This window comes from Orcinus orca, chromosome 16 (genome assembly GCF_937001465.1).
Source record: "Orcinus orca chromosome 16, mOrcOrc1.1, whole genome shotgun sequence".
In the NCBI taxonomy this organism is placed as follows: Eukaryota; Metazoa; Chordata; class Mammalia; order Artiodactyla; family Delphinidae; genus Orcinus; species Orcinus orca.
Genome location: NC_064574.1, coordinates 78,735,037 through 78,753,020, shown reverse-complemented (window position 1 = coordinate 78,753,020; position 17,984 = coordinate 78,735,037). Strand labels below are relative to the sequence as shown.

Sequence of the window (17,984 nt, the reverse complement as noted above, 5' to 3'; positions counted from 1 at the left end):
GTCACTTTTTATGGTCTCTTGGTCATTATACTTTCAATAGCTTCCTTTGTTTAAACAAATTAAGACATACTTCATGTACCACATATGATTCTAGTATCTGTGACATTAAAGTTTTTTAGTACCTGTTAAATTTTTAAGAAAAAAACAACTAAAGATGACGAAAAAACCAACTAGAGATGACAAAAAAAAAAGGCAACAGAATTAACTGGGATTCTAGTTTCATCCATGACACCTGGAGCCCCTAAGAGAAATGAGAGGAATCGCTTTAGGGAATACGGAAATGAAATTTTTTTTTAATATTTATTTTAGTTGCACCAGCTCCTTAAGTTGTGGCACGTGGGCTCCTTAGTTGTGGCACGTGGGCTCCTTAGTTGTGGCATGGGAACTCTTAGCTGCGGCATGTGGGATCTAGTTCCCTGACCAGGGACCGAACCCCGGGCCCCCTGCATTGGGAGCGTGGCGTCCTAACCACTGCGCCACCAGGGAAGTCCAGGAAATGAAATTCTTGGAGATATAGAATGTAGAATTCTTTTCCACCATGACTCTACTCTTTTCCTTTGGAATCGGGAGCAAAAAGGAGGAACCCATGGACAAAAAGCAGACTTGTGATAGCCAGGGCCTTCGGGGGAGGGGCAAACGGGGAGTGAGGGCTTAAAGGGCTTAAAGGGTATGGGTTTCTGTTTGAAGTGATGAAAATGTTTGGAGCTAGACAGTGGTGATGACTGCGCAATGCTGTGAATGTACTTAGTGCCACTGAACTGTGCACTTTAAAATGGTTAAAAATGGTACGTTTTATGGTTGTGTATTTTACCATAATAAAGTTAAAGAACAAAAGTCAGCCTCCTAAGGACCTGGAGCTGTGCAGTGTACACAGGTTTTCATTTGGTGTAGGCGGGGACAGAAGTATAATTCCAAGTACATGACAACTTCAAATGGAGTCTCCAAATCATTTTCATCAGAAAGTCACTCTGGGAGTGAAGACAATTGGCAGGGCCCAGCCCACAGTGACTTCGCTAGCACTCAGCCACTACGCCCCCCAGCCCCTGCCCTCCACAACCTTCAAGAATGAAGCACTCAGCTATCAACAAGACATATTTCAAATAGTTTAATTTTAAAAATATTCTATTCGGTGCTAAAATATGTCTTCACTCACTGTTGCCCATTTCCATTTTCTTAAACTTTTTTGAAACAAAAAATAAAATCACGAGGTTCAATTAAACATGCAGATTTCAAAGAAAAGGGAACTTTCTAGAAAGTCTGAGCTGAAGGAGTACTGTGGGAATGGGTGCTGTTGTCAGAACCTCAAATTCTCGCTGGGGCAGAGTTTGCGGCAGGAGTGCTGGGGACCGTGGCGGGAGGCAGGGGATGCTGGAATGAAATGTCCAGGTGGAAACAACAAAAGCTGCGCGTGCGTGTGTGTGTGTGTGTGTGTGTGTGTGTGTGTTGGGGGAAGGGGATGGTTACAGTGGGGGACAAAGGACTGTCAGCAGCCAGAGAGCCCATGAGAGGCAGGATAACCTCAGGAATGGGCAGAAGTGCCAGGATAGCAAGAAATCTATATGGACTTTTCCACCCTCTCATGGAGCGAAGCCCTTCCCTTGCCTCCGGAGTCTACTCAGGCATTCTCCAACAGCAGCCTACAGGGCCCCTAGCCCTATGCGAAAGTCCATGAATCTACAGTCTCCATTCAATTCAAGTAAGCCCTAGGCACTCTCTTCTCTAGAGGATGCCTTCCACATCTCTTTCCTCTTGTAGAAGCACCAGCAGCTCAGTCCAGAGGTTCCGGAGCAGAGACTGCTACCTGGAGGTGACAGATGAACCCTGGAGTGGCCGATGCTCCAGCCTACTTGGGGTGCAAAAAGGACAGAAGTGCTCCTCTTCTCAGGATCAAGCAGACACAGGTGCCAGGGACGGGAAGATGACGTTACGACCCCCAGTCCTATGTCAGCCTTCCAGCCCAGAAGGCTCCTATGTGCAGGCTCTGGAGCCCAGTGCTTGCCCTTAGCCCAGCAGCACAGCACAGCCAGAACCAGAATGCAAGAGAGGCCTGGGGCCAGGAGGCGAAGGGTGCCAGGGTGGTGCTAGCTTTCTGACGCTGTCTGTGGCACTGCGGGCTGGTCCACACAGAAGCGTTTCAGGGGAGGCGCACCTGAGTCTTCCTCTTCCTCAGCAATCTAGAAGCAGCCAGGGCATGGAATCACAGGGCCATCCTTCTGAAACAGACCTCCCCTTCTACCCTAATTACAACCCGGAAGTCCATCCCCCACTGTCTCACAGATAACCAAACCTCTTCCCCTACCTTATAACCTGGAGCCCAGCGTCCGTGCTGCCTTCCCAACTACAGCACATCCCGTGCTATAGAGCCAGTGCACATTAACAGAGCCCTCACTTTTTTCTTAGAAACTGGGAAACCCAAAGCACCTCCTTACCTGTGTCTCTAATGGAACTGGTTCTTCCTTCGTGAGGGTGGGAGGTTCATCAGCAACTTCTGAGGCGGGCAGGGAGGGCTCTGCAAAAGCAAGGTCGGCGTAGCTGAAGGGCCTCCTGAGGCAGGAGACTCCTATGGGATCTCTGCCCCAAGCTGGGGGAGTGCTCCTGCAAGCTATGTGGAGACGCCTTGGTGAAGGGGCAACACAGGCCGCAGAATCAATATACATTATAAGAAGAAATTCGCAGCATCTAGTGCAAAGAGCACGAGCTCCGAAGTTAGAAGGAATGAAATGAGACACACAGTTCCACAAGTTACTAGCTGTGTGATCATGGCCAAGCAATTGAACTTTTCTAAGACTACTTCCTCATCTGTAAAATGGAGATAACAGCTGCCATTTCATGGGGTTTTTGAGAGAGTCATACCAGGCATCAAATATGAAAAGTGCCTTCCTTACAGAGAGCCTGGCGCTCAGTTGTGTTGCTGTTTTCTTTCTTCATTCTGTGAAAGGCGAAAATAAAACCATTCCCAAAATAGCCTCAAACAATTGACAAATGGCTTGAAGCTGCCAGCTCTGGGGCAAATTCTCTAACCTGTGACTCTAAAGAAGAGAAACATCAAGAGCAAGAGCAAGGCCCCTCCAAGACGCTCATTGGGGCCAACAGAGACTCACCCTCAAGGATCTCCTGGCCCAGGGTGGGGGGCTGGGAGTCATCTGTGCGGAAGTCGGAGGTGTGCGCTGGGCTCAGGGACTCGCTCTGCTGGGGGCTGGGGCTCGAGTTGGTGCTGCTGTCCACCTTGAGCTGATAGACATCAGACACGGAACTCTGGTTGCTGTTTTCATCTGAAAACCAAACATGACAAAGGCAACAGCTGAGGGTGGTCACTTTTGAGAGTAATTCAGTACAGAGCCAAGGGCCTGGTGTCTCTGCAGACAGCGTGGACACAGCCAGGCACACAATGATCACGGCTGTAAACAGCCTCTGAACCAAAGGAAGACATTCTCGGGGCTTCTGTGCACTGCAACTTACCAACAAGAGTCTAAATTGATTAATTTAAGCATGTTCTATCTTATGACACATATTCTAAGCACCACAAGATGCAGCCAGAATCTTTAAGTTTATGCAACATTTATATTTCAGGAAGGTCAAGATATGCTTATTAATCCCTTCTTTATTATCCACCACTTATAGCTGGGACCTGGTATTTTCCCACTGTCCAGTGAAGGGAGGAACACATCTGTGCCTCTCAACCTTTCTCACAATACAAGAGGTGTAGAAAATGAGAGTCTGTCTGCTATTCTCGGCTGTCTGAAGGAGGGTGATAGTGTCTGGAGGTGGTCAGCTTGGGCCCTTGCACCTGCCTAGGCTCCATCTCACCGCCTCAAGGACCGTGGGATCCCACCTGGGAAGCGCTGTCTGAAGGCTTAAAGTCACCACCTAAGTTAAAAATACAGAGTCAGCAGGGCCTTCCTCTCCCTGACCTCCAGCAGCCAGTCACCAAATCTGCCCCACCCACTGCCCTGACTCGGCCTGTGCCCATTCCTTCCTCTCCCCGTGGCCTCAGCTCAGCCCTCATGATCTCTCGCCTGGCCTCCAGCCACAGCTACCCAACTGCCCTTCCTGCAGTCTCAGGCACCCCCACTGGACCTCATACCACTGCCAGAATGATCTTTCTAAACCCTTGTCGGTTCCCCACTGCCCACGAGATGGCCCTATCCCAACCTACAAACTCCCTTCTGATCTCCAGGCTCACCACCTGCTGTTCTTCCCCATGTACCCTGGCTCCTGCCAAACTGGACTCTAACCTAAGAGCAGCTTCAAGTACCAGTGTCTGCTATGACATGCTCTTTCCGGTCTTCCTGCAAAGCCCCTAGACATGCCAACATTCAGCTCAGGCATCACCTCCTCCACAGAGCCTCGTGTCCAGGCTCCCTTGGGTGGAAATGACCACCCTCTCTTTTATGCTCCTGCTGTTTCCTGTGCACACCTGCATTTACTATATTACACACCAGTCTCCCTCCATTACACTCTGCGCAGGCAGGCTCTGTGGCTTACTGGTCCTTGAATCTCCAGTGCAGTACACAGTACCTGGCACATAGTAGGAGTTCATTAAATGTTCAATGAACAAAAAGGATAAGATAGTGGCCAGACTGAGGAAATGGAGCCTCCCATTGTCTCCCAGAGCTTTATGATGGAACATCTCACACAGCTAGAGAACATTTCCCTTGTATTCTCTTCCTGTACCACACTGACCTTGCAGGGGTTGGGGGAGAAGTGAGGAGGGGATACCTGGTCGCTCCCAGTCTAGTTCCGAAGAGAAAATTGTAAGCCCTTTCTAGTCTTTATCCTACAATGACCACCACCTTCTATACTAAAATGGAAGTAGCATTTTATCACAAAAAAGAATAAAGCTCTGTCACTCTTCTGCTCAGGCAAATACTTTTCTTCTCCAAGCATCAGTTTTCTGAAATAGGGATGATGATAACTGCCTGGTTTATATCACAGGCTAATGTAAAGATAACAATGAGAAACTGAAGTGAAAGTGCTTCATAAACAGTAGCTGCCACACAGGTATAAAAGGTAATGTTATGAGTGTAGTGCTGACTCAGGCAGGACGTCTACCGAAGACTGGTTTAGGAGGCAGAGCTTGGGCTAAGGGTGGATGGGTAGATGCCCCGGCATGGGGGGGGAGGGGGTCTCCTCTGAGGCACTCTCATCAAATACACAGTCTAAAGAAAAGTGCTTCTGATCCAGAAAACCGGGACCCACCATGGGGTCTGCCACCTACAAGTGATATGACTTTAGATATGTAACCTCACCTCTCTGAGCCTCAGTTTCCGTAACTGGAAAGTGAGGAGACTGTGGTCTCTCTTGCAGGGTTATTGTGAGGTTTAAATGAAAAGGCTTCCATAAAGTGCCCAGGAAGATACCAGCAAAACAGTAGGCACTGAAATGACACACAGACTATTCTTCTGATTATTAATGGGTCATCTAAATTTTCAGTTTCCTGCAAGGAAGACATATGGATGCAACTCACCCTGGAATTCAAGAAGGAGAGAGGAATTGGCTGAGGCATCAGAGGGAAAGCCATTAGGTTCCCGGGCTGCTGAACTGTTCGATTTTGACTTTTCTTTCTAGAAAAGGAAAAAAAGAGGAATATGACAGAGCCAAGCAGAAGACCCACAGAGAGAGAAGGTGCTGAGACACCAGAGAGGTCTGGATTAGGAACAGGAGGAACAACAGCGGTTTCAGAATCCAGGACCCGAGGAATAACAGGATCCTGGACAAGGTGTCCCCAGGCCTCAGTGTCTCTGTCAGTAAAATGGACCCTTCCAGTGCTAATATCATGAATCGCAAGTGAGAGGCAGATACATGTCTTCCACTAGAGCTCCCTGTAGGACTCTTCTGCTTTCTGCCCTGATGAGAATGCTCTATCCAGTCCTTCCCTACAGGCATGGGTGAGAAACACAAAATACCCATTTGAGAAAGATCCCTGTTTTAGTAGCACAGTAGGGAAGAAAAATAAGTGAGAGAAGAAAGGACCTCTGACTGGACAAAGGAAGGAGTCACTTTATATGTAATGCAAGCAGCGACAGGACAAGGGGCCCCTGCTAGCTCTATTCCTCACCAATCCACCACATCCACTCAAAATGATCTCCCATGTCCACCTCTGCCTTCAAGCAGGATGCAGGTTACACATGTGGGGGAACCACAGTGGGAAGGTAAGCACTAGCTTGCAACAAACAAGGAAATAATCCACAGGACAGGAAATCATCAATCCAAGCATTTGCAAATGAGAGCATCCCAAGAGCCAAAAGTTCAAACCTGAATAATCTCAAATTTACTAATTCATACTTTTTATACTTGCCTATTTATTGTACGTGCATCATACTAGTAATACAACTTAGTGTTTCTTAATACTCTCAATACTAGCTCGGCAATAAATCAACTGTACACATACATGCAGTCCTTCCCTTCATTTTTTCATATACAGACATAATTTTAATGTAATTACACTTTACCATTTTACTGCAGAGGCTACATAAACATGATTTTTACTAGCTGCACAATATTCCAGATATCATAATCACTTAATCACTACTCAACTAGTGGACATTTAGCTTTACCTGATTTAGGATTGTTTTTGTTTATTGCTAGTAGGAATAAACCCACAATGCTCAACTTTCACTTTTTCCTGGATTATGTGACTAAATTCACAAAAAAAATTCCTTCTAGATCAAAAAGTATAAACTAAACATATTTTTCTTAAAATATACTGTGGCTCACCCACCACTCTCTACAAGGAGGCTGGCAATATATTTGGAGTACGAGCATCACGGCACCCATGCCAACATTTGGCTTTATCATTATTTTTTTCTGATCTCTCATTTATCTTTATTTTAATGATTCTGGGCTCACATAAAATATGCATTCACTATAAGAAATTCTGAAAATACAGAAAAAGAAATGAAAATCACCTGTACAACCCGAGACAACCGATACAACATACATCTGTATGAAAATGGCTCATGATTCAGCATTATAACTTGCTCCCCCTCCCCCATTCACCATATTAAAAACATTTTTCTCTGTGAACATGGTGCTGCGAGTGGTGCGGAGCGTGCGGGCCACAGTCTGCAGCCTGCGCACCACCTCTGTGCCCAACACGCCCTGCCCACTGTGGCCCTGGGGACTGCGGCAGGCACCGACCGGGCGCTGCTCACCGGACCCGCTCTGCTGTCAGGTTGTAAATTCACAGACAAACATGAATGGGTAACAACAGAAAATGATGTTGGAACAGTGGGAATCAGCAATTCTGCACAGGAAGCTTTGGGAGATGTTGTTTACTGTAGTCTGCCTGAAGTTGGGACAAAATTGAACAAACGAAGAATTTGGTGCTTTGGAAAGTGTGAAAGCTGCGAGTGAACTCCATTCTCCTCTATCAGGAGACGTAACAGAAAATAATGAAGCTCTAGCAGAAAATCCAGGACTTGTCAACAAATCTTGTTATGAAGATGGTTGGCTGATCAAGATGACACTCAGTAAGCCTTCAGAACTAGATTAACTAATGAGTGAGGAAGCATATGAGAAATACATAAAATCTATTGAGGAGTGAAAATGGAACCCCTAAATAAACTAGTTTGAAACAACTTAATCTAGCATAGCTGTCTTAAATTAGTGGTGGATAGATTTTTAAAAAGCAACTTTTAGGGCTTCCCTGGTGGCGCAGTGGTTGAGAGTCCGCCTGCCAATGCAGGGGCACGCGTTCGTGCCCCGGTCCGGGAAGATCCCACATGCCGCGGAGTGGCTGGGCCCGTGAGCCATGGCCGCTGAGCCTGCGCGTCTGGAGCCTGTGCTCCACAACGGGAGAGGCCACAACAGTGAGAGGCCCGCGTACCGCAAAAAAAAAAAAAAAGGCAACTTTTAGCAAAAGAAACGACTTTCAACAATGTTGCCTGAAGAAAATACCCCTTAACTTCCTCATGATTTCTGATAAACACTCTGCATCTTTTTCACAACACCCTATGATTTTTAGGCTAGTCTCCAGTTATAATATTTAGAATTCCTGAAATTATCTGTGGTAAAACTAGTTATAAAAATTATGTAATTCAAGGATAACATTGTTATCTTAACTATATATATATATATATATATATATATATATATATATATATATATATATAAATAAAATAACTTGCTTACAGCCATCCCTGGATTTAGGTCAAAAGACTCAATGAAATTGCCACTGGAAATAAATGGCAGTGGAGAAAAGTTTGTTAGTTGTATCGTGTCCAATTAAGAACATTACTATGTTAATTTTGCAATATACTGTGTTTGCTTGTGCTATTTTTATACAGTGAAGCAACAGCCTTGCAGGAAAATAAGAAACAGTTTAATAATAAAATATGCAACTTCCTAAAAAATAAAAAAGTTTTTTTCTATGTCATTGAATAATCTTCTATACCATCTTTTATAATGGTTACAAAGCTTTACGATATACAGGTGCACAATAACTTAATGAATTCTCTACAATAAGATCTTCATTTTGCTTGCAATTTTTAAATACCACAAACAATAATATTGTGATGCTCAACACTATAGATATACCTTGTACACATCATGATTATGTCCTGAGGATAAATTTCTAGAGATAAAACTTCTAGATCAAAGGCATAAATATTCTGAAAGCTTTTTCCCCCTCAGCTTTACTGAGGTATAACTGACAAATAAAATTGTAAGATATTTAAAGCGTACCCTGGGTTAATCCGATATACATATACACTGTGAAAGGATTCCCACCATCTGGTTAATTAAGCTTTTAAGTATACATATATGATCAACTTCACCTGTAGAAAGTTTGTCCCAATTTACTCTCCCATCAGCAGTGCCGCACTCCCTTATGTCCTTCACATTTTTTTCTTTACCAATTTGGTCATTTTCTATTTTTCCTAACCTAACTGGTCTATGCCAGTACCTTAGAAGATGGCACACTATCATGGACCACTGGAAGGTAGATAAACCGATGGACCTCAGGGCCCAGCTCAGAAACCAACACAAACACTGTAAGAAGCCCTTCGGAGAGACAAAAGGAACTGAGTCCTGGGCAGGAGAACTTGAAATAGGAAAGCGCCAGGGTCTTACATGTGAGAAATGGGGAGGGGGTTGCTGGCAGTGTCCTTCCCCCACATGTACACACTACCCAAGAGATCTAGCAGCCTGACCTTTGGCCCTTATGGGTATTGGCATCACCAGAGCCAGGGTTAGATGAAAAACAAAGGGTGACTCCAGAGCCCCCCCTAACTTTCACCCACCAAGTCCTTGGGCTGGACAAGGACGGCTGCTCCCAGATAAAGGCAGCACGTGGAAGACTGGTACTAGGGAGTTCCCTGGGAGGCAAGGGAAGATGAGAGGGGAAAAGGGAAAGGCTGAACCCTGAGGCTAATCCCATCCCCTAAATCCATTTAGAGGAGGGAACACAAAGCCTCGGTTACACGGTTACACATTTCTAGCCAATGCAGCTCAGAGTCAAAAGGAATAAAAGATGAGTGCACAGAAAAAACTAACCAGACACTGGAGGAAAACAAGCACCATGAAAGACAATAAACAGAACAAGCTACACCAGAAGAAGCAGACTAGTGGGACAGAAGAATTGAAATAAAACATAGCAAATCTCCTCAGAAAGATAAGGATGACACTGGAAAGTTGTTTTGAACAACCAACAACAAAGGAAATTTGGTATGAATAATAAACTCGTTCAAAATAAAAATTAAGTGAATGAGGGAATTCCCTGGCAATCCAGTGGTTAGGACTCAGCGCTTCCGCTGCCTGGGGCCCAGGTTTGATCCCTGGGAAGGGAATTAAGATCCCACAAGCCAGCTGCACAGCGTGGAAAAAAAGAAAAAACAATTAAGTGAACGAGTTTATTAGCAGAAATAGAGCTGAAGAAAAGATTAATGAGCAAAAACTGGGTTGAGGGTCTTCCCTGGTGGCGCAGTGGTTGAGAATCTCTGCCTGCCAATGCAGGGGACACGGGTTCGAGCCCTGGTCTGGGAAGATCCCACATGCCGCGGAGCAACTAGCCCCGTGAACCACAATTACTGAGCCTGCGCCTCTGGAGCCTGTGCTCCGCAACAAGAGAGGCCGCGATAGTGAGAGGCGCGCGCACTGCAATGAGGAGTGGCTCCCACTAGCCGCAACAAGAGAAAGCCCTGGCACAGAAACGAAAAGCCAACACAGCCGTAAATAAATAAATAAATTAAAAAAAAAAAAAAACTGGGTTGAGAAGTCAGAATATATGAGGACAGAATAAAGAGATGAAACAAACTAAAAGTTAAGAAATGAAGCTAGATGTCCACATTACAGGATATTCTTACAGAAGTTCCAGGTCAAACAGAAGAAATTCTAAAAGTTTCAAGGAATATAAAAGAATCACCTACAAAGAAATCAAGAATTAGACTGACATCAGATTTCTCAACAGAAAACCAGAAGCACAACAATTGAGTAATAGTTTCAAAATGTTGAAAGAAAATAATTTTTAACCTAGAATTTCATATACAGGTAAAATGATCAATTAAACATGAAAGTAAAACAAAGATATTTTCAGAAAGTTTTCTCCACACAAGCCCTCTTTGGCAAAACTCTTGAAGGGCGTATTCCAGCAAGAAAAGAAATGAATCTAAGAGAAAGCAATAATAAATAGGTACAAAGGGTTAGTAAATAATTAGTAATGTTTACTTTGTCTAATTAAGCAATGACTAAAACAAGAAATGTCTGTAAAAACAGAAATATCTGAACAGAATATCTGACCTGAAATTCCACTGAAAACTAAGGAGAGGGCAGGAATGAAAGTGGGGGTAGAGACCAGGGGTGGTTAAAAATGTGTTCAGGCTCTGAGGGGAAACACAGATTTTGATAAGCGTTATACACTGATACAGAAAAATAGTAAGTATAAGTCTTATTAGGTTAGAGATAGCCAATAAAAAAATTAAATATAAAATGTGGAACTTTCAAATCGGAAGAAAAATTTGAAAGTGAATTTGAGGTGAAGAGAAAAAAGAAAGTGTATCATGGCAGAAATCCTTGTCCACATAAGTAGAGTGTTTAGATGGTGACATTTTCACGGCCTTTCTGGCCCGTAAATGTGCCACAGCTATTATGAACACACATAGTTAGTATACATGTCCTGAGGAGACTTCTAGGAAACTCCTTAAATTCATGAAAATACCATTTGCCCATCCTTCCACTCTCTTGCTGCCTTGAACTTGAATGTGTTGAATGATGGCTGGAGCTCAAACTTGGATACAAGGTCAAACATGAAGCAGAGGAAAATGGGCAATTGTTTAATGCATATAGAGTTTACCTCTGCAAGATGAAGAGTTCTGGAGATGGATTACACAACAAAGTGAATGTATTCAACACTACTGAACTGTACACTTAAAAAACGGTTAAGATGGTAAATTTTATGATATGTGTATTTTACCACAATAGAAATAAAGTAAAATGAATAGAGAACCATTAATCTCTTAAATATAAATTAAAAAAAAAAAGGTGGGACTTCCCTGGTGACGCAGTGGTTAAGAATCTACCTGCCAACACAGGGGACACAGGTTCGAGCCCTGGTCTGGGAAGATCCCACATGCTGCAAAGCAACTAAGCCCACGCGCCGCAACTACTGAAGCCCGTGGGCCTAGAGCCCATGCTCTGCAACAAGAGAAGCCACCGCAATGAGAAGCCCGACACGGCAACGAAGAGTAGCCCCCTCTCTCCACAACTAGAGAAAACCCACGCACAGCAATGAACACCCAATGCAGCCAAAAATAAATAAATAAATTTATTTTTTTAAAAAAAGGAACAGAAAGGTTGCAAGAAACCTGGGTCCCTGGGGACTCTTAGAGTGGAAGTGCCACACCGGTCCTAGACTGCATATTTCTGTTCCTCTAAGAATAAAAGAAAACTTTTTTAAACCATTACTACTTTGAGTTTTCTGTCACCCACAGCTAAACCTAATCCCAATATGCCCAATAAGCAGAAAAATGTAAAACAGAGAAAAACAGAATTACAAGACATACCAGGGAAACACAAATCAAAAGAAGACACGGTGTCTTTTAGAATATCTAGAATATCAATCAAAGAAGCCACGCAAATCAGAAAAGTAAAGAGGAAACCCAATCCAAGAACAAGGAAAATACAAGAAATCAGAGGGGAATTTCCTGGCAGTCCAAGCGGCTAGGACTCTGTGCTTTCACTGCCCGAGGGTCTGGGTTAAATCCCTGGTTGAGGAACTAAGATCCCACAAGCCTCAGGGCAAAAAAAAAGAAATCAGAAAAGAGGAAATCTAAATGAATAAAAAGTAAATCTGAAGAGATAAAATTGTCAACCTCCCTAGTGTTCAGAGAAGTGCAAAATAAACAAAGAGATACCACTTTACGTCTATCAGATTGGCAGGACTTAGGAATTAGGAGTTAGATAATATCAGATGTTGCTGAAGATGTGGGAAACGGGAGCCCTGCAGCACAACTGGGGAAGTGTACTAACTATCCGGGTGCAGCTATTCAGGAGAGAGCTCTGACAGCCAGCATCTAGTAAAAACAATCATGTATGTACAGCCAGTAACAGAGAAATCTCACTCCTGGGCATCTAATCCAGAGAAAACCTCCCACAAGTCCTCAAGGACAATGGTTTAAGGAATGTCCACCAGAGTCATCTGTGCTACCAAAAAAAGCTGGAGGCAACACACACAAACAGACCCATATTCGGACACTTGGAATATGACAAAGTTGGTTCTACAGAGCAGGAGGAAAACAGTCTTTTCAAGTGGTGGGACAAATGCATACCCACATGGAAAAAAATGAAATTGGGCCCCTACTTCAAAATACACGAAAATCAACTCCAGGTGTGTTATAAATGGGAACAGGATAACAAGACTGTAGAAGATTATATGGAAGAATACCTTTGTGACCTCAAAGAAGGAACAGATTTAAGACATTTAAAAGCACTAATTATAGGGCTTCCCTGGTGGTGCAGTGGTTGAGAGTCCGCCTGCCGATGCAGGGGACATGGGTTCGTGCCCTGGTCCGGGAAGATCCCACATGCCGCAGAGCGGCTGGGCCCATGAGCCATGGCCGCTGAGGCTGCGCGTCCGGAGCCTGTGCTCCGCAACGGGAGAGGCCACAACAGTGAGAGGCCCGCGTACAGCAAAAAAAAAGTTTAAAAGCACTAATTATAAAGTAAAAAATTATTTTGTCTATATTAAAATTAAAAACTTGTTACTCGGGACTTCCCTGGGGGCACAGTGGTTAAGGATCCGCCTGCCAATGCAGGGGGCACAGGTTCGATCCCTGGTCCAGGCAGATCCCACATGCGGCGGAGCAACTAAGCCCATGCACCACAACTACTGGGCCTGCGCTCTAGAGCCTGTGAGCCACAAATACTGAGCCCGTGCGCTTAGAGCCCGCACTCTGCAACAAGGGAAGCCACCACAAGGAGAAGGCCGCGCACCACAACAAAGAGTAGCCCCTGCTCACAGCAATGAAGACCCAATGCAGCCAAAAATAAAATTAAAAAACAAAAACAAAAAACTTCTGTTACTCAAGCCTGCATAAACAGAGTGTAAAGACAAGCCATGGAATGGAAAAAGGTACAGATAGTATTTAATCAATAAAGAGTATGTGTCCACAACACAGAGAATCCCTACAAGTCCTAAGAAAAAGACCACAGCCAAAGAGACTTAAATAGGAACTTCTTAAAAGAGGAAATGCAAAAGGATGCTGAAAAGATTCTCCATCTCATTAGTAATTACATCATTAATCGCCAAATTAAAACCACAATGAGATATCTTAATACATTAAGTCTAACTATACCAACTGTTGATGAGGATTTGGAGCAGTGAGAACTCATATTGCTGTTAAGAATATATACTGTTTGGGCTTCCCTGGTGGCACAGTGGTTAAGAATACGCCTGCCAATGCAGGCGACACGGGTTCCATCCCTGGTCTCGGAAGATCCCACATGCCGCGGAGCAAATGGGCCCGTGTGCCACAACTACTGGGCCTGCGCTCTGGAGCCCGCGAGCCACGGCCGCTGAACCCGCACACCACAGCTACTAAAGCCCACTCACCCTAGAGCCCACACGCCACAACTACTGAAGCCTGCGCGCCTAGAGCCCGTGCTCCGCAACAGGAGAAGCCACCGCAGTGAGAAGCCCGCGCACCGCAACGAAGAGTAGCCCCCGCTCACCACAACTAGAGAAAGCCCGTGCGCAGCAACGAAGACCCAATGCAGACAAAAATTTAAAAAAAAAGAATATACAGGTGTCCAAATAAACCCATGGAAGAGGAATTAGAAAGGCATATATACATATTAAACACATGATGTAATAAACTACAGTGGGCAGCAGGAGTCCACAAACTTTTTCTTACAGGGCCAGATAATAAATATCTTGGGCTTTGCAGGCCATTAGGTGTTATGGCAATTACTCAGCTCTGCCATTACAACTCAAAAGCAGCCACAAATAAGGAAACAAACAGGCATAGGTGTGTTCAAATAAAACTATATTGAATCACAGGGAGCAGGCCTGGGCTGTAGTTTGTCAAGCCCTGGAAAAGAGGAATGGGTTAAGGAAAGGGAATAAAGGGGAGGGAATAATAAAATAAGAGGCTTTGCGTGGACCAATGACAGAGGATGCCTTGAAGTATTTTCAACTCAATTCTGGGAAAATACATTCCATTATAATTAAGAGGCAATCAAAGAAAGAAAGGAGACGTTACCTTTTTGTTGTTTCGATTTTCTTCCACACTTACCTCCTTGTTGTCTGTCACGGGAACCCACTTAAATATCCTAAGGGACGTGTCACCCACAGTCACCCACTTTTTCTCCCTAAAACAAAGACACTTCTTAGAACTGATAAACAATAAAATAGATTTTCTGATCATAACTGTGCTTTCCCACTTCTCAGCAGATCATTCCTTCAATTTTAAGTGCTTTCTAAACTTCCTCTCCGTCAAATCATACCTTACCTTTCAGGACAAAATCATCCCTTCCAGAAACACTTTGCTATCAAATGCCTTTGGCTCTGAACCCTCTACTTGCCACCTTTGCTCATGTACAGTGTACCAAAACCTTTTGTTCCTCACAGCCTACAGCAGTATAGAGTATCAGCACATTTTCAAATTCAGGTATCTATCTGGCATAAACTTCTTTATTTCCCCAAAATTAATTCAATTCCACTGATATTTATAAAGCCCTAATATACAAGGCCCAATAGGAGATAAAGGATATATAAGATAGGGTCCCTCTCTTGGGAACTCATAGCAATGAAAAGATAAGTAAAGAAAGCATTGTAACACGTGAAGGTGGCAAGGAAGAAGGCTGAAAGAGTAAGATCAGGATATCCCACGGAAGGCAGAACTCCTATGACTCCTGTGGAACTCTGGATTGAAACACGATGCTATTTAAAAATAATCACAGGAGCAGGACAGGATGCTTCCAACTAACAGACCTGAGCCTCACACTGGCTTCTGGAAGAGGTGAAGGCCAAGCCGCCATGGAAAGGCTGCTTTAAGGTTTCATTTTACAAGAGGTTACTTTTGAGATGAGCCTTAAAAAATGAGTTGTTCTCCCCACCCCGCACATACCTGGGGAGGGAAAGGCAAGTGACATTGTTGAATAAGAGTGTAGATTATGAACGGCCAGAGTTGGGGAGTCTGGAGTATGACTTCTGCAAGTTTCGCATCCCAATTTGAGGACAAAAAAGCAAAAAAAGTAACTGCTGTTACTGCTGCTATTGATGATGCTATTCAGCAAATGGTAACATCACAGAAATGTAGAGACTATGATGTAACAGAAAGAAGAATGAACTAAAGACTTAGGAAACGGGAGTTAATTCCTGGCCAGCCACTCATTTATTCCTCATTTACTCAAAAATATTTAATATTCAAGACCCTATGCTAAGTCTTGGGCACACAGGGAACAAGATGCACAGTCCTGACCCTCACAGACCCGAAATTCCAACTGGAAACAGACATCACACAACTCATCTCACAGTTTGAAACCTAATCACTAGGTTTAACCATATCAAACTGCCGCTTCTGCTGGTTAAAAAGGCAAATACAGGCAATATATTATGCTTCGACCTAATACAATTGTGGAAAGTTCCAGTCGGGGACCTGATTTAGACTGGGGATCTTGAAAGGTGTCCTTGAGGAAGCAACTGGAGAGCACAACTAGGAGTTAACTAGGCAAGGGGGAGGAGAGGGTAGAGGAAGGACACCAGGTAGCAGAAACAGAAGTGTGGCCCCAACTGAAAGATGGCCAGCATCTTGGGAAAGAGGGCAGTTTGAACCAGTCTGGTGGGGCAAGAAGGATCATCTTTGGTCTTTATCCTAAGAGCAAGAAGAGATCAATGAAGCATTATTTCCTAAGCAGGAGTGCTAGAAGATTCACCCTTGAGAAAAATACAATGTGATGAATGGACTGGGGAATGAGCCAGTCCTGAAGCAGGCAGATCATAGGGAAGTTGGTACAAGAGTTCTCGGTGAGAGAATATGCTCATCTGCCCTAGGCTGCAGGTGAGGACGGAGATGGCCAGAAGAGAAAGGTATGCCCATTTTTAGGTTTCCCAAAAAAACCTAGAAGGATGAGATTTGGAGGGGCAAAATCATTAATTATTTAACTAGTATTTATGAGTCCAACTATATATCAAGCCCTTATTGATAAAGAGTTAAGGAACTTGATCTTGTAGAGAAATGGACAAATAAACACGAAAATAAAGTCCAAGGTAATGACCCTAAAGGGAGTGGAGGGACTTCCCTGGTGGCGCAGTGGTTAAGAATCCGCCTGCCAATGCAGGGGACATGGTTCAAGCCCTGGTGGGGGAAGATCCCACATGCCACGAGCAACTAAGCCCGTGGGCCACAACTGCTAAAGCCGGCGCGCCTAGAGCCCGTGAGCCACAACAAGAGAAGCCACCGCAATGAGAAGCCCACCCACCGCAAAGAGAAGCCCACGCACCGCAAGGAAGAGTAGCTCCCGCTCGCTGCAACTAGAGAAAAGCACCCGCGCAGCAACGAAGACCCAACACAGCCAAAAATAAATTAATTAATTAAAAAAATAATAATAAAGGGAGTGGAGAGTGAAGGGCAGGAGAACTTGGAGAAGGCTTCCTGGAGGGAGCTAACACCTACCCGGACTTTAAAATTATTAGTAGTAATCAGCTAGAGAAAAGTACTCAAGAAGTTGGCGCAAACAGTTGGCTGTGAATATTGAAGGTGATAACGCATCACTGTTTCTACAAAATAGGCGGTAAACCGGCGCCTGCAACGAACGCTACAGGAGCCGTTTCCAAACGAAGGGTAGATCCTGACTCCACTACTAACAGCTCCCAGGCCATCAAGAGAAAATGCCTACCCAGCTCGCTCGTGTGGGTCCGTATTAGGCGAAACACAGGGCTTTTAATTCCAATAACCACTTGGTCCCGTGGCATGTAGGTTTGCCGAGAAGCTCTCACCTAACTTAGACTTCATACGTAGAGGACCGGCGTGCGAACCAGGTCCCATTGACCGAGCGCCGCCAAACGCCCGCAGCTCCACCGGCGCCGCGCTGCCCTAGGGCAGGTGGGCGGACCCGCGGGCCGGACGACCCGCTGATTGGTTGCGGCTGGCGCGCCCTCTGACCTCACGCCGACGCGAGCAGCACCCTCCTCCCGCCTTCTCCGCTCCCCCTTCCCCCAAGCGCCCGCCGGTCGGCTCCCACCCCACACGCTAGTTCACCGCCGCTCTGGGCCTGGGCCGGCGTCCCCCTCCAGCACCCTCGGCCCTGGCCCCTCACCATTTCCGCACTTTCTCGATGGCCGCCATCACCTTCTTGATGTCATCCTTGGCCCGGCTGCGGGTCTCGGCCCGGACAGACCGGCCCGACATGGCGTCAGTGGGAACGGCGGGGGCCGGGGCACTGCTCCCAAGGCACCGGGAATCGCGCGCCTCACGCGCCGCCGCCCGCCCGGCGCAAACAGCGTCACCGCGGCCGTCGCCCCCTCCGTGCGCGCGTGCGCGAGGAAG

At 45.2% G+C, this 17,984-nt stretch overlaps 1 protein-coding gene and 1 pseudogene across 1 annotated transcript; one reads left to right on the top strand and one right to left on the bottom strand.

Moving 5' to 3' along the window:
* Positions 1-1,090: 1,090 nt before the first annotated feature.
* On the bottom strand, positions 1,091-17,984 carry BCL7B (BAF chromatin remodeling complex subunit BCL7B). Its single transcript, XM_004268795.3, has 6 exons — positions 17,755-17,984; positions 14,730-14,805; positions 5,468-5,564; positions 3,102-3,272; positions 2,430-2,509; positions 1,091-2,174 (listed from the first exon to the last, which is right to left on the bottom strand). Exons 1-6 carry the CDS (start codon positions 17,844-17,846, stop codon positions 2,082-2,084), a joined length of 609 nt encoding a protein of 202 aa, XP_004268843.1. The 5' UTR covers positions 17,847-17,984; the 3' UTR covers positions 1,091-2,081.
* Positions 7,028-7,635, top strand: LOC101282969 (glycine cleavage system H protein, mitochondrial-like; annotated as a pseudogene).

Coding starts and splice junctions, on each gene's coding strand:
- BCL7B (XM_004268795.3), bottom strand. CDS start 17,846: ATGTCGGGCCGGTCTGTCCGGGCCGAGACCCGCAGCCGGGCCAAGGAT. Junction 14,806..17,754: donor ATCGAGAAAGTGCGGAAATG/GTGAGGGGCCAG, acceptor TCTTTGTTTTAG/GGAGAAAAAGTGGGTGACTG. Junction 3,273..5,467: donor TCTCCTTCTTGAATTCCAGG/GTGAGTTGCATC, acceptor TTTGGTTTTCAG/ATGAAAACAGCAACCAGAGT.